Source organism: Mauremys mutica, chromosome 1 (assembly GCF_020497125.1).
Source record: "Mauremys mutica isolate MM-2020 ecotype Southern chromosome 1, ASM2049712v1, whole genome shotgun sequence".
NCBI lineage: Eukaryota > Metazoa > Chordata > Testudines > Geoemydidae > Mauremys > Mauremys mutica.
In genome coordinates this window covers 335,559,257-335,585,978 of record NC_059072.1, presented here as the reverse complement: position 1 = coordinate 335,585,978, position 26,722 = coordinate 335,559,257, and the positions used below count along the sequence as shown (strand labels likewise).

At 42.3% G+C, this 26,722-nt stretch overlaps 1 protein-coding gene and 1 long non-coding RNA gene across 6 annotated transcripts in view; one reads left to right on the top strand and one right to left on the bottom strand.

Annotated features, from left to right (window-relative positions):
- Positions 1-715: 715 nt before the first annotated feature.
- CCDC82 (coiled-coil domain containing 82) lies at positions 716-26,719 on the bottom strand. 5 transcript variants are annotated; one of them, XR_006579901.1, is made up of 9 exons: positions 25,917-26,172; positions 24,132-24,684; positions 23,202-23,421; positions 22,211-22,303; positions 13,215-13,339; positions 11,414-11,584; positions 4,287-4,472; positions 3,237-3,306; positions 716-2,984 (listed from the first exon to the last, which is right to left on the bottom strand). XR_006579901.1 is itself a non-coding variant. In XM_045019459.1 (8 exons), the coding sequence occupies exons 1-8, from the start codon at positions 26,644-26,646 to the stop codon at positions 2,919-2,921; spliced, it is 1,476 nt and encodes a 491-aa protein (XP_044875394.1). In that variant the 5' UTR covers positions 26,647-26,719; the 3' UTR covers positions 716-2,918. The 5 variants fall into 5 exon arrangements, 4 of the variants coding, with proteins under 4 accessions (XP_044875394.1, XP_044875404.1, XP_044875388.1 ...); XM_045019459.1 differs by lacking the exons at positions 3,237-3,306; positions 25,917-26,172 and adding an exon at positions 26,585-26,719; XM_045019469.1 differs by lacking the exons at positions 3,237-3,306; positions 25,917-26,172 and adding an exon at positions 26,441-26,501.
- The window catches only part of LOC123371690, a 52,148-nt gene continuing 51,091 nt past the window's right edge, over positions 25,666-26,722 (top strand). Inside the window, exon 1 of the long non-coding RNA XR_006579906.1 lies at positions 25,666-25,957. This is a non-coding gene — a long non-coding RNA (uncharacterized LOC123371690). The remainder of the gene's footprint in view (positions 25,958-26,722) is intronic.

The following is a 26,722-nucleotide window of genomic DNA, read 5'->3' as shown; positions in this document are numbered from 1 at the left end:
TCTAAGTCCTAGGAATTAAGGCCAGGCTTTTGGAAATTGGGGAAAGCCCTCTCAACCCGCCATAACTGCTTAAACAGTGTTCTGTTGTGAAGTACGTGTCACTGCTCTGCGCAGTAACAAGTAATGGCTAATGTCACCGCAGCTACTGATCTGCCCTCACCCTAATGCCTTGCTCTGCTTCTTGCTTTTGCTCATATGGGGGAAGACTGAAAGGGCCAAATTCAGAAGCTATGCACAAGAGCTGGAATGTGCAAATCAGTAAATGGGGATGTGTCTAAGCTGGTACAATCCACATGAGCTAGTAAAAAGTGTAACTACAGTCAGATGTCTCAGTTTTGCCACCTGATCTGTCAGTCTTCTTGCAGCAGGTTCCCTGGTGCAAGTACATTTTTGGCCTTTCCTTGCCCTGTGGTGGGTTTCTTGCCAGAGAGATAATCAATTTGTTCCTGTACTGCCTCTACAGTGAGGTGAATATTTTTTCTATTGTGGACCAAATAAATTATTTTTTTAATTAACCCTTTTTTATTTTGGGTGGGAAAAATATGAAGTATGTTAAAAAAATAGTACAAAGTAGTCATTAAATATACTATACGGTTTCTAGCCAACACAGGAGAAGGCACATACCTAAAAGAGGACTCTTCACTTACTCTACATTAAATACTGGTTATTCATAATTTTTTTTTTGCATGAATGAGAAAGAAATGATGGGAAAAGGTGCAAAGCACATTCATTTTTATTAAAATGCATCCCCTATTTTGTCAGTGCAGCTTAACTGAAGAGGTGGCAGTAGATATCTGCCATTATGCAGTACAAAACCACTTTCCACAGTTGTACCTTTTAACAATGATGTGCTCAAGGCTTCTAGACATGAATAGTGTAATCTTAAGCATGGTAAATGTTAGAGAGATACAGAAACCCTCTTGAACGCTAACAAAATATCAGCTGGAAAAATCAGTGTCGTTGCCCACTTTTGCAAAGGAGGTTAAACATAGACTTCTTGTTGCAAAACTGTATTCATCTGCAAAAATGAAGACTATTAGAAATGTCAAAAAAAAAAAGTTGCATGAAAGGAAAAGTAGTATGGAACAGTAAAGTGGTACTGTGTAATAATTTCACCCTCAAGTGTTAACTGTGAATGCCCAGGGCACAACCATAACTGGTGCACGGTGTGCATTTGACAAGGTGGTGTGTAATGCGGTACACAGGTTTTATTCTTCTGGTGCACTGTACAAGAGGCCTGGTCTTCCTATAAAGTGATGTGATCAGGGCCAAGTCTAGCAGGATTTTCCTCAAGAGCCTGATCCAAAATCCATTAAAGAATATAGGTGTCTCTCCCTTGACTCTAACAGGCTTTGCATCAGGCCCCAAATAGCAATGGAAAAAAAAGTGGGGCGGGAAGCAAGTCTTCACTGCAGAAAGCAGAGTTAACTCATACCTTTGCCACACACCTTGAGGGATCATATATAAGTGCTAGCATGGGAAGCAGGGCAATTGGGTATCTACCAGAGGTAATCTGGAGGGTGATTAATGTATTGACATTTTATTCTGACAATATGCAGTTAGTGGCGTGAAGGCACACTAGGACCTACATAATTGAAATGTATGGATACTGGAATACTTCCTGTGAGTAGATCATGTACTTAATATGGATTCATTTTACTGCGTTGATTTAAAAAAAAAAATTTAACTCAGACTATCCTTGCAACGTGCTCAGCCATAAAACCACCATTCCCAGGGTGACAAGTATGCATGACTACAGGAGTATTATAATACTGAATACAAAGCACTGTTAGACGGTAGGTTCTCTTCATAGGTATGATCAGACTACACCCCAAGAATAACATTCACTTTAATATCTGTTCCTATGTAGGGTTTAAACAAATGACTCAACAGTAAAAAGTGTCCTTCACTTTCCCAGGAGGTAAGAAGAGTTTGAAGTAGTTATCCTCTTCCACAACTCAAGCAAAAAAGAGCAGCATTTCCTTTCCCCCTTATCGCTAAGCTCTCTGCTCCCCCACAGCCTGCTTTCTTTTATGTGCAGCAAGTAGGCCAAGGGGTTAATGTGTACCACATCACTAAACTCCTCCTACATCTCTGAAGACCCAGGAGAGAGAAAGCTGGGTTAGGGCTTTACATGTCCCAGAGAGGTACGACACCTCACCACACATGCTAGTAGATATAACACAAACAAGGTTTTGTGCAGCTTCCCCCGTCAGCCAGGCGATTACTGTTATTAGTTAGTTTTGCAGGAATTATCCACCTATCTTCCAGAACATGGTAGTAGCTATTGTGGCGTCTGTACTACATATAGACATCTTTCACAACAGACGCTATGACCATGTGCAAATTGCACTATTCTAGGTCTCCAGGGATGAGAAATGAAGGTGGTTTTGATACTGGATTAAGAATGAATGTGTCTGGTTATGTTTCATTCTCACTATAACCAGGCTAACTGGTTAATGCTCATTTCAAGTTCACAGGGATGTGATGGGATGCAATTTATACTTTTTACTGAAGTATTCCTACCCCAAAAAGGGTTAATTGGGGCTTACCATCTCTCACATCTCTGCCATTGAGCTAGGCATAAGAAGTTTTATTTCATAAATACATAGGTACTCGGACACTAGTCTTTTTAACCACAAAGGAAAGTTCAACTGGCCTATGCATAACAGACAGTTGTTTAGTTCATAAAACATCTTTAAATCACTATTTTGACATTTAAAATTAAGGGGTATAAAAGAATATGCTGCTTTTTCTTTTTATATGTATAGCAATTTACAGGCACAGCTACAGACTTAAATACAATGCAGTGTAAGAAAACATCCTGAAAAGCATTTGGAGATTTTTTTGTGGACAGGTGGATATCACAGCTAATTAGAGATTTTTACAAAGCTTCTTTCAAAGAGATGCATGACCACTCAGTCCATTTTCTCTTCTTGGAAGTAATCTGCATCATTCATATATTCTTCCAGATAATCATATCTCTGCATATAAAATAAAAACCATGTCAATTAATCAAAAAGACAGCAACTGAATGAAGCAAATACATTGCTTGTTGTGCCAAGCTGAATTCATAAACGAGCAGCAGCACTGATCAGAAGCAGAGAGAACCAAAGCCTAATTTGGTAAGCCTGGCTCTACTCAGGTAATTTGTCCTATAGTGTTTCAAGAAGCTTTAAGAAATCAAAATAATTAAGAAAAACTGATCCTGATACAGAAACACTGTGGAAGCTTACCCATGAAATACATCGTACTATCTAGGTGTACTTGCATCAGTATTGTACCATGTAGCAAATGGACTGACTACTGCAGCAGCACATAATAAAATAAATACAAGAATAAAAATAAATTAGTATGTGTTACTAATAATGTTACATTGTGCATTTTGATATGACATTAATATGGGCTCATTTTGCCAAAAATATTCATGCTTTAAAGACTCATTTTAAAAGGGCCCTACTATTTCCACTGGAAGTTGTCCATTTAAACAGAAAAGCAAAAATGGGTCCATTCCAAAAGAGAGGTGGCCTGAAAGTCACATTTTTAAATGGAGAAGAATAAATGGCCAAAGAAGCTGAATTTGCTTGGAAGTTTGAATTTGAAATCCAGTGGATGAAAGTCTATCAGACAAGTATGTAAGCTGGAAGTATTTTAAATGGCCCAAGCAAAGCCCTCCTTTGTCTCTGATTTACACTTTCTTTCAGTTTAAGGATTTCCCTCCTTTGGGTCAAGTTACTGGCCCTTTCCCAATAGTCAAACTCATACATTGTCACTATTAATAAAAGTTCTACAGGCCAAATTCCATTCTCAGTTACACTTGTGTAACACTGTTGCCTTCATATTATGCTTTGAATTACACCTGTGCAAACTCAGAATCTTTAACTGTAATTGGAACCAAATAAATTATTTTGCTGATGCTGTGGAACAGAATCTGGCTCCCCCATCTTACCTCTCCAGTAGTGCTAAAAAGTGTAAAAATCAGTAAGGTACTTGCTTACTTTTGTGACTAAAATCAGACTGATTATTTGCAGGGAGCAGCTTTGTTCTGTAAATAAGTACTATTTTTGAGTCACTTTTCAGAGCAGAACTGCATTTTATGGGAAGTTATTACAAGTCTTGCATGGCTGATGTCTACCCTTTACCATCTTGAATGAACTACAGTAGACCACAAATGCACAACATCTTACAACTTATTGCTTAGTTAAACCATGGACATTTTATTTAGCATTGCTGTCACCACCTCCTTTGATACAAAGGAATTAACTCAATGACAGATTCCATCATACCTCCTGAATCCAGCCACTCTCTTCCAATTGATTGAAAAGCCTGTCGACTGTGTCTTTGACTGGCTCATCCTGAATGCCCTCCACCTCTGTAACTGAACGGCAGCGCTGATACAACTTGAATTTAAAATGTTTCAGATTATGATAAACCCTTGTACGATTTGCGCACACGCTGCCAACCTTCAAAACCTATATAAAAAAAGTGAACAAACTTGGTTATCTAAGATAAATTAACATGAAGCAATGATCTTGACAATAAAATGCATGGCTAAATCAGTTTGGTATTTTGCAATAATGAACTAAACAGCCTTTGATACTATATGATTTACTCTATTTTATAAGCAATGTAGCCCCCACATTCTTTGCATCCCAACCATGCAGGGGCAATGACCAGTGATTCAACGCAACTGCAGTTTCGTCTGCCCCTGTTCCTCAAGAACCACTATGCACTGCTGTGCAGAAAAAGTGAAATGCTACCAGTAGATTCACCTGACCAACTCTGTTACAAAATCCCCTGATGTTTGGAGGAAAACTGATTAAATCCTTTCTAGTTTATACTTACTACCTGCTGAAGTCATAAGATGTAGCCACTTCAACATTCATGGAATTAAAGTGTATGCAATAAAGTCTGGATTTATTAAGAATAAAAGCTCAAAAGCCTAAAAAGCAAAAGCTATATCAAGGTCACACTAAGGATACACAACCATTTTGGACATTCAGGAAATTAAAAAAAAAACCAATCTCCAGAGATGCACCAAATCCACATACATGCATGTTAACTTTTTCCTCTTGCTAAAGCTATAGAAGAGTTTGACAAAATACTGGTTTTAAATATAACCACAAAATACGCAGTGCATATATGGTGGCTAAGTTAACAGCACTGTGGGAACATAAATCCTTGTATTCCACACTCATCACCATTTTACACCTGGGAAGCCTCTGTGATGCAAAAATATAGATGTTGCATTTGATGGCCTTGTATATTTAACAGTATGTGACTCAGTGATATTTACAGGTAGGCAAATGGTAAGTATACATGCATATACACAGACAGGTTTTAGCTGTAGTAATATTACATACAAGCAAGTACACAGATACCTATTAAGTAGTTGGAACAGATTTTATGCAAAGCTGGTATTGATGAAGAATGATTATGTTCAGGTAAACACATAGGTGTTATTAAAAATGAGTGAAATTCACCATGAGACCCTCTGCATCCTTAAATCCACATTGAGATCAGAGGAGAAGTTATGGGCGGAGTAGCAGTTCAGGTGTGCTTATGCCTCCCTTAGATTCCAAAGAAAGGGAGCTTCATGCTAGCTTCACATAGGTCCGTGTTTTGAGTGGCTATAGGGTCACATCAGAAGAGGGATTTATCCAGTATAAGTGGCACAGAAGGGCAGGGATCGATACTTTAGCCTATAGGTTGGAGTAAAGCCTCTGGGAATAAAAAAAAAAAAAAAAAAGCCCACAGCTACATCTGGCCTGGGTTTTTTGTGGGTTTTACCTTCCCAGCCCAGCACTTCCCCTGCACACAGCTCAGGTAACTCAGGCCTTATGCAAGAGAAATGGATTTCACTTTATGGCAGTGGTTCTCAGCCAGGAGTATGTGTACCCCTGTGGGTACGCAGAGGTCTTCCAGGGGGTACATCAACTCATCTAGATATTTGCCTAGTTTTACAATAGACTACATAAAAAGCACCAGTAAAGTCAATACATACTAAAATTTCATAAAATGACTTGTTTAGATTGCTCTATACACTGAAATGTAAGTATAATATTTATATTCCAATTGATTTCTTTTATAATTATATTGTAAAAAATGAGAAAGCAATTTTTCAGTAATAGTGTGCTGTGACACTTGTATTTTTAATGCCTGATTTTGTAAGCAAGTAGATTTTAAGTGAGGTGTAAATTGGGGGTACACAAGACAAATCAGATCCTGAAAGGTGTACAGTTGTCTAGAAAGGTTGAGAGCAACTGCTTTATGGTATACAAATAAGAGATTGACATCTTTCCAGTGCAGTACAGTATTGTTTTAGCTTGAGGTTATTTTTGTTTCTTGTGTGCAACAAGTACCTAACTGGCTAAGGCCCACTGCTCCTCAAAGTAGAGTGTTTAACTCAAGCTGTGGGATTCGTGATCTCAGATTGCATGTATTTTTGCTTAGCCATATTATAGCTGCAGGATTTTCTCCTCTGAGTCATAAAGCAATGATACATTTCATTGTTATTGTTAATATTCTGAATATTTTTGTGTGTGGCTTAAGTGGCTGCTTACGGTCTTTTAAACCTTAAGCAGGCTAGGTTTTAAACAAAGTCTACATCCTAGCTTTTCTGTAAGCATTTCAGTACGCGTGACTAAATGTTTACCTATGTGAGTGGTCCCAGATACTTGATCTCATTTTCCACAGCAGAGGTTGGTACTCGCTGTATTTATTTTGTTGGCAATTACTAGATAGATAGTAGAAATTTAGGACTAATTTTCAATGGAATTCTCTAATTCCGGTCATTAAAAATACAGGGCCAGATCTTCAGGTGATGTGAATGAGCATAACTTCAGTGGAAACACACCAATTTAGGATCTGTCCCATATGCAGTGATTGCAAGTACACTGGCTTGAGGTCCAGGATTTGCTATGGCTGTGATTCTGCAAGTGACTGCATGTGAGCAGACTGCTGCACCCACATGGAGATCCACTGTTCACCCACCCACAACAAACTGCAGGATTAGGACTGGTGTTTGGGTCCCAGTGGTACTGTAAGAGTTCAAGACCAGAAACAGTTGTAAAGTTTGAGGGCTTCAACCTTCATGCCTCAAAGAATGCTGTAAAAATCACTAGAAACCTGGGGAATCCAGCTTCACTTACTGCACCATCCCAGATTGCCCAACAATCAAGAGCTGGATTATAGATATTTATGGGGTAGTTGAAAATAATGTGTGTATTCACTGTATTCACTATCCAGTTTGTTGCATTCAGCATATTATTTTTGTATTAACTAATTCAAAATCCTTTATGTTTTTAATTTTACCTTGAAGTTTCCCCAATATGGTACAATTTTAATATTACAATCTACACTTTATATCTGAAAACATTTCACTTTTTTAAGCAAGAAAGATTTTGTTAAAGTTACCAAAAGCTTCTTTAGAACTCAGCCTTGGAAAAAGTCCATATATTGCATTCATTCTAATGTTAATTTCAGAGATCTCACTGACTTTTTCCTAATGCTTAAATTTATCTGTGTTGGGTGGCTCTACTGGCCAAACTTGTTATGCCTGTTGATGTGGAATGCACAGAGTGACTTGACCACAGAGGAGAAGAATGAGAAAAGACACTCCACAACTGTCATGTTTACTCTTAATATAAACAATGTTACTACCAAGTTGGCAAGCAGAAGACCTGGTCCAGATAGTGGGGCACAAGGCAGCAAAGCAAAGCACTGACATCTATAATGCTAAACTACATATGACATCTTGGTCTAACCAAGGAGGGGGTAGGAAAGAAAAAGAAGGCTATGCCCCAAAACCAAAAATAGTCACTGGAAACCTAAGTAAAATAGCAACCACACCCACTGCCAATGGTATGAAAAGAAAAAAATCCAGAGATCAGAGAAAAAGAAAACTGTACTTGTTACAGTTAAAGGGGATGTGTTGAGGTGCAGAAGAAAGGATTGAAGTGAAGTTTTCATCCTCTCTCTGGGGTGCTTTTATATAGTTTTAAAAAAAAACCCAAATTGCATAGTACCATCCATTCTGATCCACTAAGGCTGCACTGACTTTTCCTTCAGTCAGTTATTTTCCTGATGTGCCAGTTTAGCATTGTGCTGTCCTCTTGCAGTTAAGCTAATTGCCATGAGAGCAAAGACAGGACATTTGGGTCAACAAGCTGCAGATGAAACTTCCAGCACTGGACCAGTGAGCAGCACCCATTACTGGCCAGATTATGGATCACCACAGGAACAAGGAGGTAGTGTGGGCAGCTTCCCAGGAGCCATTTTACAGTAGCAAAATGGGGCAAATCTAGTGTCATGTAACATTCCCTGGTTTGTTTTGTGGCCTCTGAACTAGACCCTACTTCCTCCTCATTCCCCCAAAAGATGCATTTTTGCAGGTCAGGATAACCATCATAGTGTAAGTGTTAAAAAAGAAAAGAAAATGTAAGCTCCAGCCTTTTGCTATTGAGTAGTCCAACCCAAACTGAGAAGATGAACTGTAATGAAAGTAACTCTATAAATTCAGTCTAGCATTGTACATCTGTTCCAATTTTTAAAATGGCTTGTGCTCTTAACTGTGATAACAGGCCATCCAGGAGGTGCCCCAATAAGGAAGATTCTGTTTGGTGACACATGCAAGACCTGGGAACTGTGGAAACTTATTCTACTGAGATGTGCTGTATGCCATGGGTCCAGGGATTAGTCAAAGTTTTGTCTCTGTATCTTTGTGAACTAGGGATTGCATTCTAGCTACATGGGGGAGGGTTATTGAGCTTCATCCAGGAACTAAAGTCAGTAGCAGTTGATTATTAAAGATCCCACGATAGGTAAACTACTCTAGAGAAGAACGAACAAATTGCATATACACTAACTCCTCACTTAACGTTGTAGTTATGTTCCTGAAAAAATGCAACTTTAAGTGAAACGATGATAAACAAATCCAATTTTCCCATAAGATTTAATGTAAATGTGGGGGGTTAGGTTCCAAGGAAATTTTTTTGTGGCAGACAAAAGGCATTATATACTGTACAGTACTGTACTGTGGTTGGGAAGTGCCCCTGGCTTACCCCACACAGGCACAGCACCTTTGCAGCAGCAGCGGCAGCTTCCCAGGAGCAGAACAGCCGCCGACTTTGCCCAGGGATGCTCTTCCCGTCCCCGCTCCACTCCAGGCCCACCTCTTCCCACCCCCATTCCACCTCCTCTCCAGAGCGTGCCGCATCCCTGCTCCTCCCCCTCCCTCTCAGCACTTCCCTGCCACGAAACAGCTGTTTGGTGGCGCTTAGGACTTTCTGGGAGGGAGGGGGAGGAGTGGAGATGCAGCAAGCCACCAAACAGCTGCTTGGCGACAGGGAAGCACTGGGAGGGTGGGGGAAGAGGCGGAGAAGAGGAACTTGTGTAATGCTCCCTTGTAAAGTTGCTGCTCTTCCAAAGAATCTTACAAGCAGTGGACAGAGCAGGCAGCCAAACGACGTTAAGGGAGCATTGCACAACTGTAAACGAGCATGTTCCCTAATTGAGTAGCGACTTAACTATGAAAGAATGTTAAGCGAGAGGACGTTAAGTGAGGAGTTACTGTATTGATTGAGGCTTGGCTCAAGAGGCCCAGCAGACAGAGTCTGAATACAAAGGGTCAGCCTGAACTGGCTGAGTATTCCTCAAACTGACATGTGATTGTAACCAAGGGGGAAAAACCCTGCTGGATGGGTTTGAAGAACTGGAAACTTACTAGGGTTTCCATGTGATGCATAACACCTTGTAAGCTTATTATTCATATAGACCAGTGGTCGGCAACCTCTGGCACACGGCTCACCAAGATAAGCACCCTGGCGGGCCAGGCCAGTTTGTTTACCTGCCACGTCAGCAGGTTCAGCGGACTGCGGCTCCCACTGGCCGGCAGAAAGCGGCGCGGGATGTGCTGGCCGTGGCTTCCCACCACCCCCATTGACATGGGATGGTGAACTGCAGCCAGTGGGAGCCGCGATCGGCCTAATCTGCCGACGCGGCAGGTAAACAAACTGGCCCGGTATGCCAGGGTGCTTACCCTGGCGAGCCGCGTTTCAGAGGATGCTGACCCCTTATATAGATTCTTTATTGTTTTTTGGTATGTTAACTCTAATGCTTTTGTCCTAAAAATAAGCGTACTGTGTCTGTGATAGCTGGCTGGTCATTGAGAGCGTGAACTGCAGGTGCTGGATTCAGGTCAGATGTGCTGGGACAATCACAGTAAACTGCAGGAGGACTGAAAGCCTAAATCCCTGGTTTAGAGGCCCAGACCTAAAGGGGCATCACCCACTGAGGAGTGATGGCTGGAGTACCATGATATAAGGAGGCACCCTTGAGCAGATGATAAAGGGAGAACCACGACACTTTTTACTGACTTTTTTCTGGTCCTAAACAGGGAGTAGAGATTACATCCTTGTCCTCAATAATTCATTACCTCCTTGAGTTTAGGTGGGGGTTTTGATGTCTGCCCTTGGAGACCCATGTGCTTCCCGAGGGCAGCAATACAAGATTTACGATTGGACTGTAACACACTCTACACCGACTTTGTCCTCACAGGTCATTAGGATTTATTGCTGTCCTGTGACAGATAAAGCAAAAGAAGAAAACTAGATTCAGGGACTTACTCCCATCACCCTGGTATAGAATAGCCCGAATCTGTTAACTGTCAGGCACACTACAAGGCTCATCTATTTTCTCAGGTTTTCAGTGAGCTGCAAGTTATAGTCTAAACTGATTATTTGATTTAAATTTTGTGGATTGGAGTAAGTATGGATAGGTTAACTAGCTGAATGGGATTAATTTCTTTATTTTTAAATATCTATGCAAGTGCCTAGAGCTTTAGGATAGGTGATTTCAAATATGAATTTAGAAGAAAAGAATCAAGTTTTGCAATTTACAAATGATGCTAAAATAGTGTTGAAAATTTGTTCAAGAAACTGTGAAAGATTTGGATTAATAAAATTCAAGAAGTTCCCTATAAAATCAGATTCAAGTAATCTAACAGAAATTACTAACTATGCTTATAAAAGAAATATTGATATTCCATAGAACAGTATTTTTGGAGGAGACTTCGTAGAAGGTGTAGATAAACCTGAGATCATGCATGAAATTTAATATTAATTTTCCATTTTATGGTGGAAATGTATGTGTAGTGTTTTCACCAGGCACTGGTCAATCAATAATTACTTGCTTCCTTCTACTCAAGGTTCTTCCAAGGTTATAGCTCCAGTAAGGTGAAGAATGATGGTGAATAAAGATTCAGACATCTAAATTCAGGGCAACTAAAAAACCCAACCCCTTGCACACCACCTTGGGGGATTAGTTATGATGATGGGATCATCTCTCATTGTTTCACCATCTGAAATGTACAAAGGACCAGCCAAGAACACAAAAGAATTAAAAAAAAAATTACCTGTTTGTCATCCAACATAAAGTCATCGGTTTCCAAAGTTCTATAGTTGTACAGCTTTCCTGACAGCAACACAGCAAACTTACAGTACCGATGCAGTTCACAAGCTTGACAGGATCTATTTATTGGAGTCTTCATTACTATGCGGACTTCAGGGTAACAATCCACTCGCTCCTACAAAGATGTATTACATAAAACTCTTCAACAGGATATCCCCTAAACCAGGGGTCTCAAATTCAAATGACCACGAGGGCCACATGAAGACTAGTACATTGACCTGAGGGCCACATTACTGACACCTCCCCCTCCCCGCCACCCTCGGCCTTACCCACACTCCACCCCTTCCATGAGGCCCTGCCCCACCTCTTCCCTGCCCCCATTCCAAACCCTTCCCTGAGATCCCCACCCCAACTCTGCCCCCTCCCTGCTCCCAGGGGGTGCAGGAGGGGTGTGGCAGGGGCTCAGGGCAGGGAGTTGGAGTGAGGGGTGCAGAAGGGGTGAGGGGTGCGGCAGGGGGTCAGGGTGCAACAGGGGGCTTAGGACAGGGGGTTGGGCTGCAAGAGGGGTGTGGGGTGCGGCAGGGGATCAGGGTGCGGCAGGGAGCTCAGGCAGGGGATGTAGGGTGCAGCAGGGGGTCGGGGTGCAGGAGGAATTCGGGGGGGTGGGCTCTGGCTCAGCATGCACCAGGGGCAGGGCAGACTCCCTGCCTGCCTGCCTGTCCACCCTGCCACACACACCCCCTTCCAGGAAGCAGCTGGAACCTGGGGGAGGAGGGCCACAGGGGTCTGTATGTTGCTGTTTCTTCAGGCATCGCCCCCAGCAGCTCCCATTGGCCAGGAATGGGGAACCACAGCCAATGGGAGCTGCTGGGGGCACTGCCTGAAGCAAGAGCAACACACAGACCCCTGTGCCGCCCCACCCCCCCGTCTCATGTTCTGGCCGATTCCCGGAGCGGCGCGGGGGCAGGCCAGAGCAGGGAGGGAGCCTGCCCTTCCCCCGGTGCACGTCGGGCCAGAACCACTCTAGGTAAATGCTACAGGAGGGCAGGGGGGCCACGAGGCGCTCGCGGGCTGCAGAAAATAACCCCGCGGGCCGCGTGTTTGAGACCCCTGCCCTAAACCAAGGCAAAAACTCTTGACTACATGAGATGCTGAGTGCCCTCAACTCCAATGTCTTTGGGGCACTAACCAACCCCATTCATATTTTCATTTATTTCACTTTATTTTATATTTCAATTATTCTCTTCATTCACATGCACGAGACTGAATTATTTCACATTGATTTCATATTATAAGTTGTATGGACTACAGAACCAGACTAACACGGCTACCCCTCTGATACTGGACTACATTATGAATTTCTTGGAAGATATACAATTTTTGTACTGGTTTGTTTCTTTAAAAGAAATCTGCAAAAATTTATTGAGACAATAACTGTCAAAGGATGCTCTTTGAAGTGTATGTGTGGGGCATTTATCGAAGTCAGTGGGACAAGCATTAATACATCTTTCAGAGCAGAAGTAGCTAGAAATACAGGAAAGCAGCCATGATGGATTTACACACTACCCCTCAATATTCAGATGTGTATTAGCATGTAGTTTGTGCAACTAACTACTGGATACACAGACAAGAATCACAGCTAATTAAACTATGCAGAAATGCCTGCATACTAGGGGGCAAGATCATGCCCCAAAATATGGAAAGACAAATAGTTATTAGGATTTGTATTTTCAGTTAGGAGTGGAGTATATATATATATTTTGACACCTGGAGCCACTTCATTGACCAAGACAGAAGCTAGATACCTTATATCGTTCTTTCCAGCGACTTCTAGAGATTAAGTTTTCAAGACGAGGTTGAATAAAGCGATCATCCAAATAATGGAGTGAGGTTACCATTTCTTGTGCATATCTCTTTCGCCTTGTTCCATCTGTTCAAAGAAAGAGTCACTATAATACAATATATGATGTTCAGTGAATGTATGTTTTTCTTCCAGCCACGAAATCTTCAGGGAGATGATGAGTCTGCACACTGAAAAGCATCCATATAATTATTTACTGATTGAAGAACAGTAACTTCAATGATTACTAGGGATATTTACAATAAAATCTGTTGTCCAGGAAAGATACACAAATCATTAAAATTAACTTTGATATAGTCATAAAGACACCTGTCCACAGTAGGTGCTGCACAATAATAAAAAGGAGAATAGAAATAAAAACTCAAAATATGAATAAACTGCCCATTCAATCTGAGAACTGTTAATCTCAAAATATAACCGCTCACACTTATTGAGAGTCTGAAAAAACAGATGCTCCTGTCCTCTTCTCTATGTTTGTAATATAATTGCTTACTGAACTATATTTATATACAGACCCATTGACTTTTTATCTCAGAATTAACTTATGTGAAGAGGGAGTACATGACAGTAACATTACAGTATTGTAAATAACCCCAAAACATTTATTACAAACCAAGGAAATCAGAATGTTACATAAAAACAAAGTTCAAATATGTTAAACATATAAACAATCTCAACTTTCCATTCTTAGCAATGTCATACTAAAATGCACTAATCATTATTCTCTCAGTGGTCACAGATTAAATTACAATGGATTTTTAAAACACATAGGTTCTCCCCCCTTCTCCTGCTCAATGATAACATCACAGAACAAATTAAAGTTGGATACCACTGGTCTATATAATCATATATTTACTGATTGTTTTACCTAATTATCTTAATTACAGCTAATTTCCTCAAAAGTAGCATATGTGCAAAATTTCAGTAAGTTTTAACTATGTGGAAAGTTTGAAGAAATAGTGCCTGTTAAGTCAATTATTAAGATAGTTCAGGACAAAAGTGTGACACTGTGCTAAAATGGCTCATTTAAAAAATATTTTTAACTCAAACTAATGAATAGATTTACTTGTAAGTCCTCCTTGGAAGATGATGTGTGTGATGAATATAGAATAATTCAAAAGATTCATAGATTCCAAGGCCAAAAAGGACCACACTGTGATAATCCAGTCTGACCTCCTGTATAGCACAGGTCACAAACCTTCCCCAAAGTAACTCCTTGAGCGTATCTTTTACAAAAACATCCCATTTAGATTTAAAAGTGGTCAGTGATGTAAACTGTTCCAATGGTTAATTACTCTCAGTTAAAAATTTGCACCTTAATTCCAATCTGCATTTGATCGTGTTATACCTTTCTCTACTAAACCGAAGAGCTAATTATTAAATGTGTGTTCCTGAGGCAGACTGTAGTCAAGTCACCCCTTAACTTTTTCATCTGTTAAACAAGACAGACTGACTACTCTGTGTCTACATCACTGTAAGGCATGATTTCTAATCCTTTCATCATTCCTGTGGCTCTTCTTTGAACCCTCTTCAATTTATCAACATCCTTCTTGAAGAGTGAATGCCACAATTGGACACAATATTCCAGCAGCAGTTGCACCAGTGCCAAATAGAGATAAAATAAATTCTCTGCTTCTAACTCAAGAGTCTCCTGTCTATGCATCCAAGGACTGCATTAGCCCTTTTGGCCACAGCATTGCCCAGGGAACTTCTGTTCAGCTGGTTATCCACCACAACCCCCAAGTCTTTTTCAGAGTAATTGATTTCCAGGATAGACACCTCCATCTTGTAAGCATGGCCTACAGTCTTTGTTCCTAGATGTATAAATTCACAGTTAGCCATATTAAAGTCCATATTGTTTGCTTGCACCTAGCTTACCAAGCGATCCAGATTGCTCTGTGTCAGTGATCTGTTCTCTGTTATTTACTACTCCTCCATTTTTGTGTCAACTACAAACCTGATCAGTGATTTTGTGTTTTCTTCCAGATCATGGATACAGACCTTAAATAGCACAAGGCCAAGAACCAATCCCTACAGGTCCCTACAGTACAGCTACTTGATGATGACTCTCTGTTTATAATTACATTTTGAAGCAGTTTTTAATCCATTTAATGTATGCCATGTTAATTTTATATTGTTCTAGCTTTGTAATCTAAGTGTCATGCAGTCAAGTATCAAGTCAAAACACCTTACAGAAGTATGTAACAGTATTACTTTGACCAACCAAACTTGTAATCTTATCCAAAAAAAGATATAAAGGTTTGGAGATGCAGGTGAAAACTCTGGTCGAGTTTCGAAGGGGGAAATCGAGCGGATGATGGAGCAAAAACATGATGATGCTGAAGGGAAAAGATCAGATTTGAGATGGAAGCAGGACCAAAGAACTCTGAGGGGAGACTGCTGGGTGAGGAAAGTGGACGGTGGAAGCATGTGACTAAGCGAACCAGGCAGAGGAAAAGGACAGGCTAGTGAAGGAGCAATAAAGCTCAGGAACAGGTTTGCGGAGTTGGACAATGAAGAAGGGGCACAGCAGGTGGTCACTGAAGGTGAGAGGGCAAGGAAGAGAAACACAGCTAGTCCTATAAGGAGGGGGGGAAAAGTCAATGGAGACAACACCAAACATGAGCCCCAGGAGGATACGGGATGGGTTGCAGAGGATTGCAAGGGTGAATAGGAATTGAGAGGACTTGCAGCCAGAGGGAACAGGGGATAGACGGAAGAACTGCACCGTCACCAGGAAAAGGCAGGTCTATGTGATTGGGGACTCCTTACTGAGAAGAACAGACAGGCCTGTAACCAGAGCTAATCCAGAGAACAGAAGGGTGTGCTGTCTGTCCGGTGCTAAGATACGGGATGTGAACCTTAGGCTGAAGAGGATCTTAACGGGTGCTGTCAGATGCTACCGGTGTGGTGCTCTGCTTTCTCCAATGTTGATATCACTCGGCTGCATGCGCGTGTTCCCTTTGTGTGCTGCCCCAGCTCTTCGAAGATAGCTGACACAGCAGACCCGACGAGAACCCCCAATAACCACAGAGTCTAGTAAGATGCAAAGTCACGTCAGCTAGGTTTATTGCGATCTTGGACACAATTGCAGTTCCCTGTAGATTTCTTAGTCTAATTCAGGGCATACTACGAGAAAGTGCCTCTTGGCAATGGACCCGGCTCAGTCAGTGGCGGGACTTTCCACTGCCCCCTCGGCCAGACAAAGACACCGCCCCAGGGATGCATTCTTATACACAGGTACAAACAAGTTACACATCACTCCTGACGTATTGAGGTGCAATCCTTCTACGTAGCAAGGTGCCGCCTTTCACCTTGTACTTGTTGGTTCGAACAAAACAACTCTATCCATCATATTACCCTTTTGGCCCTGTCATTGGGATGGGTCAGCCTGTTCCTTGTTATTTGTGTGGAATGTACAAGTATGTGAATGTTCTGATATCTAGTGTTCAGTACCTTTTAGGTACGTATTTTCTTGCAGCATCAGCCCTTTCCTTGCCAGCTTCTGTGAGCAGGGCCTGCCTCTGGCTCACAGCTTAACTTTGCTTTATGTTAGCAAAGTCTTGATCATTACTTTAGTTTAGGCCTCAGGCCTCATACCAGGCCTCTGATACCAAGGTTTATATCTTAGGGCCTCCTCTTACTACAACGGGAGCGGGAAAGAATCCGCTGATTGTCCTTCATGTGGGAACGAATGATATGGCTAGGTTCTCACTGGAACATATCAAGGGAGACTATGCCAGGCTGGGGAAGATGCTTAAGGAAATTGAGGCTGAGGTGATCTTCAGTGGGATTCTGTATGTTCCTAGAGAAGGGCAACAAAGGTGTGACAAGATTATGGTGATCAACAGATGGCTCAGGCAGTGGTGCTGTAAGGAGGGCTTTGGGATGTATGGTCACTGGGGGGCATTCATGGACGGAGGACTGTTCTCTCAGGATGGACTTCACCTGAGTAGGGAGGGAAATAGTCTTCTAGGATGGAGGCTGACAACTGATTAACAGAGCTTTAAACTAGGAATTGGGGGGAGATGGTTGGGAGATGTCCAGGTAATCTCCACGCCGGATTTTAATATTGAGAGGGAAGAAAACGAAGCAAGAAAGGATACTGTTGTGGGTAGGAGAATGGACATACGGAGGAAGGGTACTGTAGATACAATTCTAATAGGTGATACTGGCGGTAGAACATCTGGGCCTAATCAGGTAAAGAATGTGAGTTAAGCCAAACAGCAAGAATTAAGATGTCTGTACACCAATGCGAAGAGCCTAGGTAACAAAATGGAGGAACGAGGAGTTACTGGTGCAGGAAGTGAAACCAGTTATTATAGGGATAACAGAAACATGGTGGAATAGTAGTCATACCTGGAGTACAGGTATTGAACAGTATGTGCTGTTTAGGAAAGACAGAAATAAAGGCAAAGGTGGTGGAATAGCATTGTATATCAATGATGAGGTAGACTGTAAAGAGATAAGAAGGGATGGAATGGATAAGACACTCTGTCTGGGCAAAAATCACATTGGGGAAGAAAGATACAAGAGCCGCCCCTGAGATAGTGCTTGGGGTGTGCTATAGACGGCCAGGATCTGATTTGGATACAGAAAGAGATCTTTTTAATGAAGTAAATACTAATGGGAATTGTGTGATCATGGGAGACTTTAACTTCCCAGATATAGACTGGAGGACAAGTGCTAATAATATGGCTCAGATTTTCCTAGATGCGATAGCTGCTGGATTCCTTCACCAAGTAGTTGCTGAACCAACAAGAGAGGATGCCATTTTAGATGTGGTTTTGGTGAGTGGTGAAGACCTCATAGAAGAAATGCTTGTAGGGGACAACCTTGGTTTGAGCGATCATGAGCTAATTCAGTTTAAACTAAATGGAAGGATAAACAAAAATGGATCTGTGACTAGGGTTTTTTATTTCAAAAGGGTTAACTTTAAAGAATGAAGGAAATTAGTTAGGGAAGTGGATTGGACTGAAGAACTTGGGGATCTAAAGGTGGAGGAAGCCTGGAATTACTTCAAGTCAAAGTTGCAGAAACTATCAGAAGCCTGCATCCCAAGAAAGAGGAAAAAATTCATAGGCAGGAATTGTAGACCCAGCTGGATGAGCAAGCATCTCAGAGAGGTGATTAAGAAAAAGCAGAAAGCCTACAAGGAATGGAAGATGGGAGTGATCAGCAAGGTAAGCTACCTTATTGAGGTCAGAACACGTTGGGATGAAGTTAGAAAGGCCAAAAGCCATGTAGAGTTTTCCCTTGCAAATAGTAAAAGGTTCTAGAGCCATATAAATAAGAAGAAGAAAAAGAAAGAAGAGGGACCGCTAAACACTGAGGATGGAGTGGAGGTTAAGGATTATCTAGGCATGGCCCAATATCTAAACAAATACTTTGCCTCAGTCTTTAATGAGGCTAATGAGGAGCTTAAGGATAATAGTAGGATGACAAATAGGAATGAGGATATGGAGGTAGATATTACCACATCCGAGGTAGAAGCCAAACTCGAACAGCTTAAAGGGATGAAATCAGGGGGCCCAGATAATCTTCATCCAAGAATATTAAAGGAACTGGCACATGAAATTGCAAGCCAATTAGCAAGAATTTTTAATGAATCTGTAAACTCAGGGGTTGTACTGTATAACTGGAGAATTGCTAACATAGTTCCTATCTTTAAGAAAGGGGGGAAAAAAAAGTGATCCGGGCAACTACAGGCCTGTCAGTTTGACATCTGTAGTATGCAAGATCTTGGAAAAAATTTTGAAGGAAAAAGTAGTTAAGGACATTGAGGTCAATGGTAATTGGGACAAAATACAACATGGTTTTACAAAAGGTAGATCATGTCAAACCAACCTGATCTCCTCCTTTGAGAAGGTAACAGATTTTCTAGACAAAAGAAATGCAGTGGATCTAATTTACCTCGATTTCAGTAAGGGATTTGATACGGTTCCACATGGGGAATTATTAGTTAAATTGGAAAAGATGGGGATCAATATGAAAATTGAAAGGTGGATAAGGAACTGGTTAAAGAGGACACTACAACGGGTCATACTGAAAGGTGAATTGTCAGGCTGGAGGGAGGTTACTAGTGGAGTTCCTCAGGGATCTGTTTTGGGACCAATCTTCTTATTACTGACCTTGGCACAAAAAGTGGGAATGTACTAATAAAGTTTGCGGATGACACAAAGCTGGGAGGTATTGCCAATACGGAGAAGGACCAGGAGATCATACAGGAAGATCTGGATGACCTCGTAAACTGGAGTAATAGTAATAGTATGAAATTTAATAGTGAAAAGTGCAAGGTCATGCATTTAGGGATTAATAACAAGAACTATTGTTATAAGCTGGGGAGCCATCAGGTGGAAGTAACAGAGGAGGAGAAGGACCGCAGAGTACTGGTTGATCACAGGATGACTATGAGCTGCCAATGTGATATGGCTGTGAAAAAAGCTAATGCGGTCTTGGGATGCATCAGGCAAGGTATTTCCAATAGAGATTAGGAGGTGTTAGTACTGTTATACAAGGCACTGGTGAGACCTCATCCGGAATACTGTGTGCAGTTCTGGTCTCCCATGTTTAAGAAGGATGAATTCATACTGGAACAGGTACAGAGAAGGGCTACTAGGATGATCCGAGAACTGGAAAACTTGTCATATGAAAAGAGACTCAAAGAGCTTGGCTTGTTTAACCTAACCAAAAGAAGGCTGAGGGGAGATATGATTGCCCTCTATAAGTATCAGAGGAATAAATACCAGGGATGGAGAGGAATTATTTAAGCTCAGTACCAAAGTGGACACAAGAACAAACGGATATGAACTGGCTATCAGAAGTTTAGACTTGAAATTAGATGAAGGTTTCTAACCATCAGAGGAGTGAAGTTCTGCAACAGCCTTCCAAGGGGAGTAGTGGGGGCAAAAGACATATCTGGCTTGAAGACTAAGCTTGATAAGTTTATGGAGGGGATGGTATAATGGAATAGCATAATTTTGGCAATTAATTCATCTTTGACTACTAGCAGTAAATATGCCCAATGGCTTGTGAAGGAAATTTAGATGGGGTGGGATCTGAGTTACTATAGAGAATTCTTTCCTGAGTGTCTGGCTGGTGAGTCTTGCCTACATGCTCAGGGTTTAGCTGATTGCCATATTTGGGGTCAGGAAGGAATTTTCCTCCAGGGCAGATTGGTAGAAGCCCCGGGGGTTTTTTGCCTTCCTCTGCAGCATGGGGCATGGGTGGCTTGCTGGAAGGTTCTCCGCACCTTGAAGTCTTTAAACCATGATTTGAGGACTTCAATGGCTCAGACACAGGTTTAATACAGAAGCAGGTGGGTGATATTCTGCGGCCTGCATTGTGCAGGAGGTCAGACTAGATAATCATAATGGTCCCTTCTGACCTTAGTCTATGAAATCTATGACACAAACTATTTTCCATAAATCCATGCTGAGTGGCATTAATTATATTTAATATAATTCTTTATTAATAAAGCCTCATATCATCTGCCTCAAAGGACAAATCCCTGATACAGAGAGGAACTCATCCAGATTTCAAAATACTTTCCAAACCGTAAAGAATTAAGCCCTACAGCACTCTTTTTAGGGTTTGTCCACAGTGACTTTGTACAGCGCCCTAGCCTTCTGCACACTTTCACACCCTGGCTTCACTGTGATGCACAAAACTCCACCAAATCCTGTAGGAACCTAAACTCAATCAGTGTCTAAGTTTTCCCTAGATGCCCGTTTCCCCCTCTGAGCATGCACACTGCTGCCTTCCCTCAGTTTCCGGACACCTATCTCCCAGCATAAGTGCAAGGGCAATTCACAAACAGGGAAAGACAGATATTGGTCCACTTAAGTCATATGTGGGGCCCTAAAAGTTAGGCATTGCAGTGCTGAGCACCATGACACCTAAGGGCAGGTCTACACTTCAACACAGCTGTGCCACTGTAATGCTTTAATGAAAACACTTTAAACCAACAGGAGAGCTCTTCTGTCGGTTTAGTTAATCCACCTCCGTGCGAGGCGGTAGCTACGCTGGCAAGAAGCTCACCAGCACTTAGGTCAGTACAACTAAGTCGCTCGGGGGCATGGATTATTCATGCCCCGAGCAATGTAGTTATACTGAAGTAATTCTGTACTGTAGACCAGGGCTAAGTCCCTTTGTGGATCCCACCCAGGGGCTTTGTCTACAGCAGGGGTAGGCAACCTATGGCACGTGTGCCAAAGGCAGCACGCGAGCTGATTTTCAGTGGCACTCACACTGCCTGGGTCCTGGCCACCGGTCCGGGGGGCTCTACATTTTAATTTAAATTAAGCTTCTTAAACATTTTAAAAACCTTATTTTCTTTACATACAACAATAGTTTAGTTATATATTATAGACTTATAGAAAGAGACCTTCTAAAAACATTAAAATGTATTACTGGCGCGCGAAACCTTGAATTAGAATGAATAAATGAAGACTTAGCACACTACTTCTGAAAGGTTGCCGACCCCTGGTCTACACTGACAACTGAATAACAAGACTTGTGTCAGTGTTAAAAATAGGTGTTTAGAAAAAACAAAGCCTACACCGAAAAGACAAAAGTTTTGTGTATGAAAAGCGCCAGTGTGAACAGCGCTCCTGCCAACAAACAGTGGCTACACTGCATGCCTTTTAGCAGCATGGCTGTGCCGCTAAAAGGTGTGTAGTGTAGACAAAGTCTAAATCTCTACACAGCCAAACCCTTAGATTATTCTCCGTATTTCACAGATGGAGTAAACTGAAGCAGAGAAAGGTTAAGTGATTTGCCTAAAGCCACACAAGCAAGTCAGTGGCAGACCTGGGAACAGAATCCAGGAATTCTAGTGCCCAGACCCACACCAACTACCAAACATGACTTTCTTATGCATAAATACCATAATGTTTTACCACATAGGCATTACATTTTCTGCCAGGTAATGTTACTTACCATACAATGAGCTCAAAAAAGTGTCATCAATTGTGTTGATGAGGAAAGCTTTTACAACTCTTTGGAAGTGGACATAATGGTCACAGCGAGAGACTGGAAAAAAATGCAACCAGATAAAGCAATTAATAGTGTAAAAAAGCAACACAAGGAACAAATTCATATACAGACCATACATGTTTCATGCAAAATTTGATAAAGATCTACCTAATCTCAAATACTAAATACAATTTTTTTAAAGTAATTTTTCAAGTATTCAAAATTTCAATTCAATATAACTTCAAAAGTCCTCTGTTTCCGTACAAAATCTTTCATTTAAACAGTGCCTCTCATCCCAAACAATATTAAAGAACTTTACTATACAAGCTATACATGTGTGTACACACACACACACACACACACACAGACACACACACACTTCCACTAGCTGATTATACCTTGGAGACAGGGGTTTAACACAAATTCTCTTGAACAGTACATGGCAATAACACAGTATAGTTAATGACAGAAAGCAAAGGATACTGTATCCAAGAGAAACTGCAGGAGGAACTTTAGGTAGCTACCCAAGAATAGTAATTACCAACAACAGAATTCAGCCAGAACAACTTGGCTGATTTTGAAGAATGCAGCAAAAATTTTAAGAACCACAAGAAGCCAGAAGTTTCGTGTCTCAATAGGAATTTGATACCCAACATCTGAGGCTGAATAATTTACCTCACCTCTAACTGAAAATACATTTACAGCACCTTACCAACTCCCCGCAAAACAAAAAACCACAACAGTAGGATAAAGGAATAAAATGACTGAGTGTTGTTATGGAAGCTACAATGCCTCCACAATAAGCTATAGCCTTTTTTAATTTTAATTTTCTACTTTCAAGCTATCATGCACTTTCACGCTATTCTGAGCTAATATAGACAAGTTCTAATAAACACCAAATCATGGGTTTACAAGCAAAGTATTCATATCAACTTGTGGCTTATTTTAACCTTACAGCGTGGAATGTAATAGTCCAGTAATTGGAATTTTGATGTAGCCAGTTCTTTCCCTTGTGGTTGGTTTTCATCCTCAGAATGTTCTGCACATTCTTCCTCATCCTCAACTATAAAGTCTTTCATACTATCATCATCATTATCAATATCACTGCTTTCTGTTGGTGTGAGGGGTAAATGATAGGATGATTCTTCTATTATTTCCACATCATCATCAGAATCCTAAGTAAATTAAAAACATCTTAAAACAATCATTTGAATACTTCTCCTTTGAAATTTTCAACATTTGCTTAGTAAAATATGCAATTTTGTGTGTCACACACACACACACACACACACACACTCACTCTCTCTCTCTCTCTCTCTCTCGGCCTTTGAATATTGCATGTTCAATTAACAAGAAAAGAGATTTCAATTGACTAACAGTCCAAACAAGAGAAAGTTTACTTTCACATGTAATTCATATAGATCTCTGTTCCTGTGTCTGTCTGTAGCAATTTTCTTAGCTCTAGAAGTCTAAGCTACCTCAATTAGCTAGCATGTTCCTTCATTGAGGAGATTTGGCAGCCCCCTCCAATATCTCCGTCAAGTCCTTTTAAAGAAAAGGAATTTTAAAAGAAAATTAAAAATTATGGGAACATATCCTTAACTATTTGGAGAAGATGGACAGATGTGTTCTAATGAGTTCAGTCTTTTGGCTGACTATGAGAACAAACAAAAGGAGCTCTTCAGACCTTGGCAATAAAAAAGAACCCCAAAATAAAGGCATCAGGGACAGTACCACTGCATAGTTGCAACAGGCATCTGCGGAAAGTGTAGGGGATGATGCTCTTGCAACTTTTGGGGAGCCCCCAACCTATCTTGAGAATAAAATTCTGTGAGGTGATATGTATGAAAAAACAAAGTATTGAATTTCAAAGGTAAAAACATACCCCACAATATTTACTATTACTGGATGCCCGGGTTGATCTTTGTCTTGCGAGTTCTTTCAGTTTCATTAGCTGCTTCTGTTTCCCATTAGTCAAGTAGTCTTCTGTAGTAGGAGTTTTATATTGTTCCTGAGAACACTCATCTTCATCCATTATGCAATAACGTTTAGCAAATACTTTTCTAACAGGGATGTCACTATCATCACTCCTGTCACTGTCATACATTACAGACGTGCTTGACCTCTTACGCTTCCCTGGAGTGATGCACTCATCCTCCACATCCTCTACGACTGTGTCATCATGGCCTTTCTCCTCATGATCTGTAAGATTATACCTCTTAACTACAGTTTCTTGTTTTTCAGCCACTTCGTCTTCTGATGTCGAGGAGAGTTGTTCATCTTCTGAAGCAGATGTGGGTTCTTCATCACTGTCAAGCAATATGGTCTCTCTTTTAGTCCGCCTCCAATCAACCCGAGATTTGGATGCTGGTTCTTCTATTCTTGTGTTCCTCCTTGTTTCATACCTTCTGATAACTGGTTTTGTTTCCATTGAAAGGCTACCACAATAATAAAAAACAAACTGTATTTACCAAAAAAAACAACCAGAGTAGCTTTGGTACCAAGATATTCAAAACAGTATGAGAGTATGCATTATTAACCTAATAAATCTATGATTAATGGTCTATTGCTTAGAGAAGCTCTCAGACAAAAGGCCTGAGCGTGCACAGCAATAATTTCATGGTACGACATACCTTATAATAATGTTATTGTTATCAAGAATCACACACACACACACACTCCCAAACACCAGGCATTAGAAACAGAGGAAAGTCAAACCCACAAATAAAATAGAGGGGGAAAAAATCCCATAATTTGAAAATTTTAATTTAATTTTTACATTTAAATGTACAGTAAAGGTGTTTAATCAACCTTAACTCTGCCCCTTAGTGATGCCCAGAGGAAGGGCGCGTGTAAAAAGACTAGAATAGGAAAATACTACAAGAGACACATCCATAACAATAAGAACAAGAGTACTTGTGGCACCTTAGAGACTAAAATTTATTTGAGCATAAGCTTTCATGGGCTACAAGTACTCCTGTTCTTTTTGGATACAGACTAAGGGTACGTCTACACTTACCTGCCGGTTCGACACGGAGAGTTCGACTTTTTGGAGTTCGAACTATTGCGTCTGATCTAGACGCGATAGTTCGAACTCCGGAAGCGCCGCGGTCGACTCCGGTACTCCACCTCGGCAGAAGGAGTTGGCGGAGTCGACGGGGGAGCCGCGGAGTTCGACCCCGCCGCGTGTGGACGGGTGAGTTGTTCGAATTAGGGTACTTCGAATTCAGCTACGCTATTCACGTAGCTGAATTTGCGTACCCTAATTCGAACCCCCTTCTTAGTGTAGACCAGGCCTAAGACAGCTGCTACTCTGAAAGATACCCCTAACAAAACATCTCATTTCCTTGGTAACAAAAACACTAGCATGCTTTACTCTTACTGCGCAAACTCTGGCTTCCCTAGGACCGTTCATTCACACGGCCTTATGACGATATCTCTGCATTATACCCAGCACAGTGACTTTTTGACGGGGAGTTTCCTTAGTTTATTCCAAATTCCTAACGCTTCAGCTCCTCAACCCCCTGCCTTGGGGTGAAACGGAGCAAGGGCTTTTCAGTCCTGACGAACCGAGGCCCTGGCAGAAGGCAGCTGAGCAGGGGAGCCCTGGGATGCTGGGACTGCGCGGTACCGAAGTGGGGGGTGGCAGCTTTTGCAATGGGGGCCTCACCGGCTCAGGAGCTGAGCCCTCCCGCCCGCCGACACATCCTGGTAAGCGCGTAGCCCTTCCGCCCCGCCCGCCCCACGGCTACCGCGCGGCGACATGGGCAGAGCTCCCCGCGCTCCGGTCCTTTCCAGGCCGCCAGCCCCGCCCCAGCCCCAGCGGCACCGAGGCGCGGCCCGTCGCCTCCGTCCGCCCCAGGGCGACGGCCATTTCCCAGGACCGTCACGGGGCGGGGGAGAGACAAGCGCAGCGCGGGCACCTCAAACGGGCGGCCGGGCCTTACGCGACACCTCCCCCCCCCAGACCGCCCGGGGACGAGCGAGGCGGGAAGGCGGCGGGGTGGCGCGGCGGGGAGGGGCGGCCCCGCTAATAGCCCAGCCCGGAGCGCACAGCGCCGGCGGGCAGGTTTAACCGTCAGCGCCCCGCGCGGGGCCAGCACCTCCGGGGGGCGGACGGGTCTCGCGGCAGCCCAGACAGGACCCCGCCCCCCCCCGAGGGGAGGGGGTCAGACAGTGCCCCCCGTTACGCACATTTAAAGGCTCCGGCCGCGCGCCCCCCAGGAGTCCCCGCGTTGACTGCCGTTGCTCCCCCAGCGCAGCACCTAGCCCCGCCCTCCCTCCTTCAAGTTCAGCGGCCTCGCAGGCAGTGATTGGCGCGTCCCGCCTGTCACTCACCCCCACTCTGTGTTGACGGAAGTGCTGGGAGGCAGTTGGAATGGCGTCGCGTGACCCGGCATGCTGCCGGCCTGGGCCAGATGCCTGGGGCGCAGGTTGAGGTTTAGGATGATGTCACTTCCGGGGTGGGAACTGTTT

Excerpts from the sequence above, each read along its gene's own strand:
- CCDC82 (XM_045019453.1), bottom strand. The coding sequence starts at position 26,011 with ATGTCGCCGCGCGGTAGCCGTGGGGCGGGCGGGGCGGAAGGGCTACGC. Across the intron at positions 22,304-23,201 it reads GGACTATTACATTCCACGCT|TCTCTCGCTGTGACCATTAT; the intron begins GTAAGGTTAAAA and ends ATTTTTTTCCAG. Across the intron at positions 11,585-13,214 it reads GCTGGAAAGAACGATATAAG|GAGCGAGTGGATTGTTACCC; the intron begins GTATCTAGCTTC and ends ACATCTTTGTAG.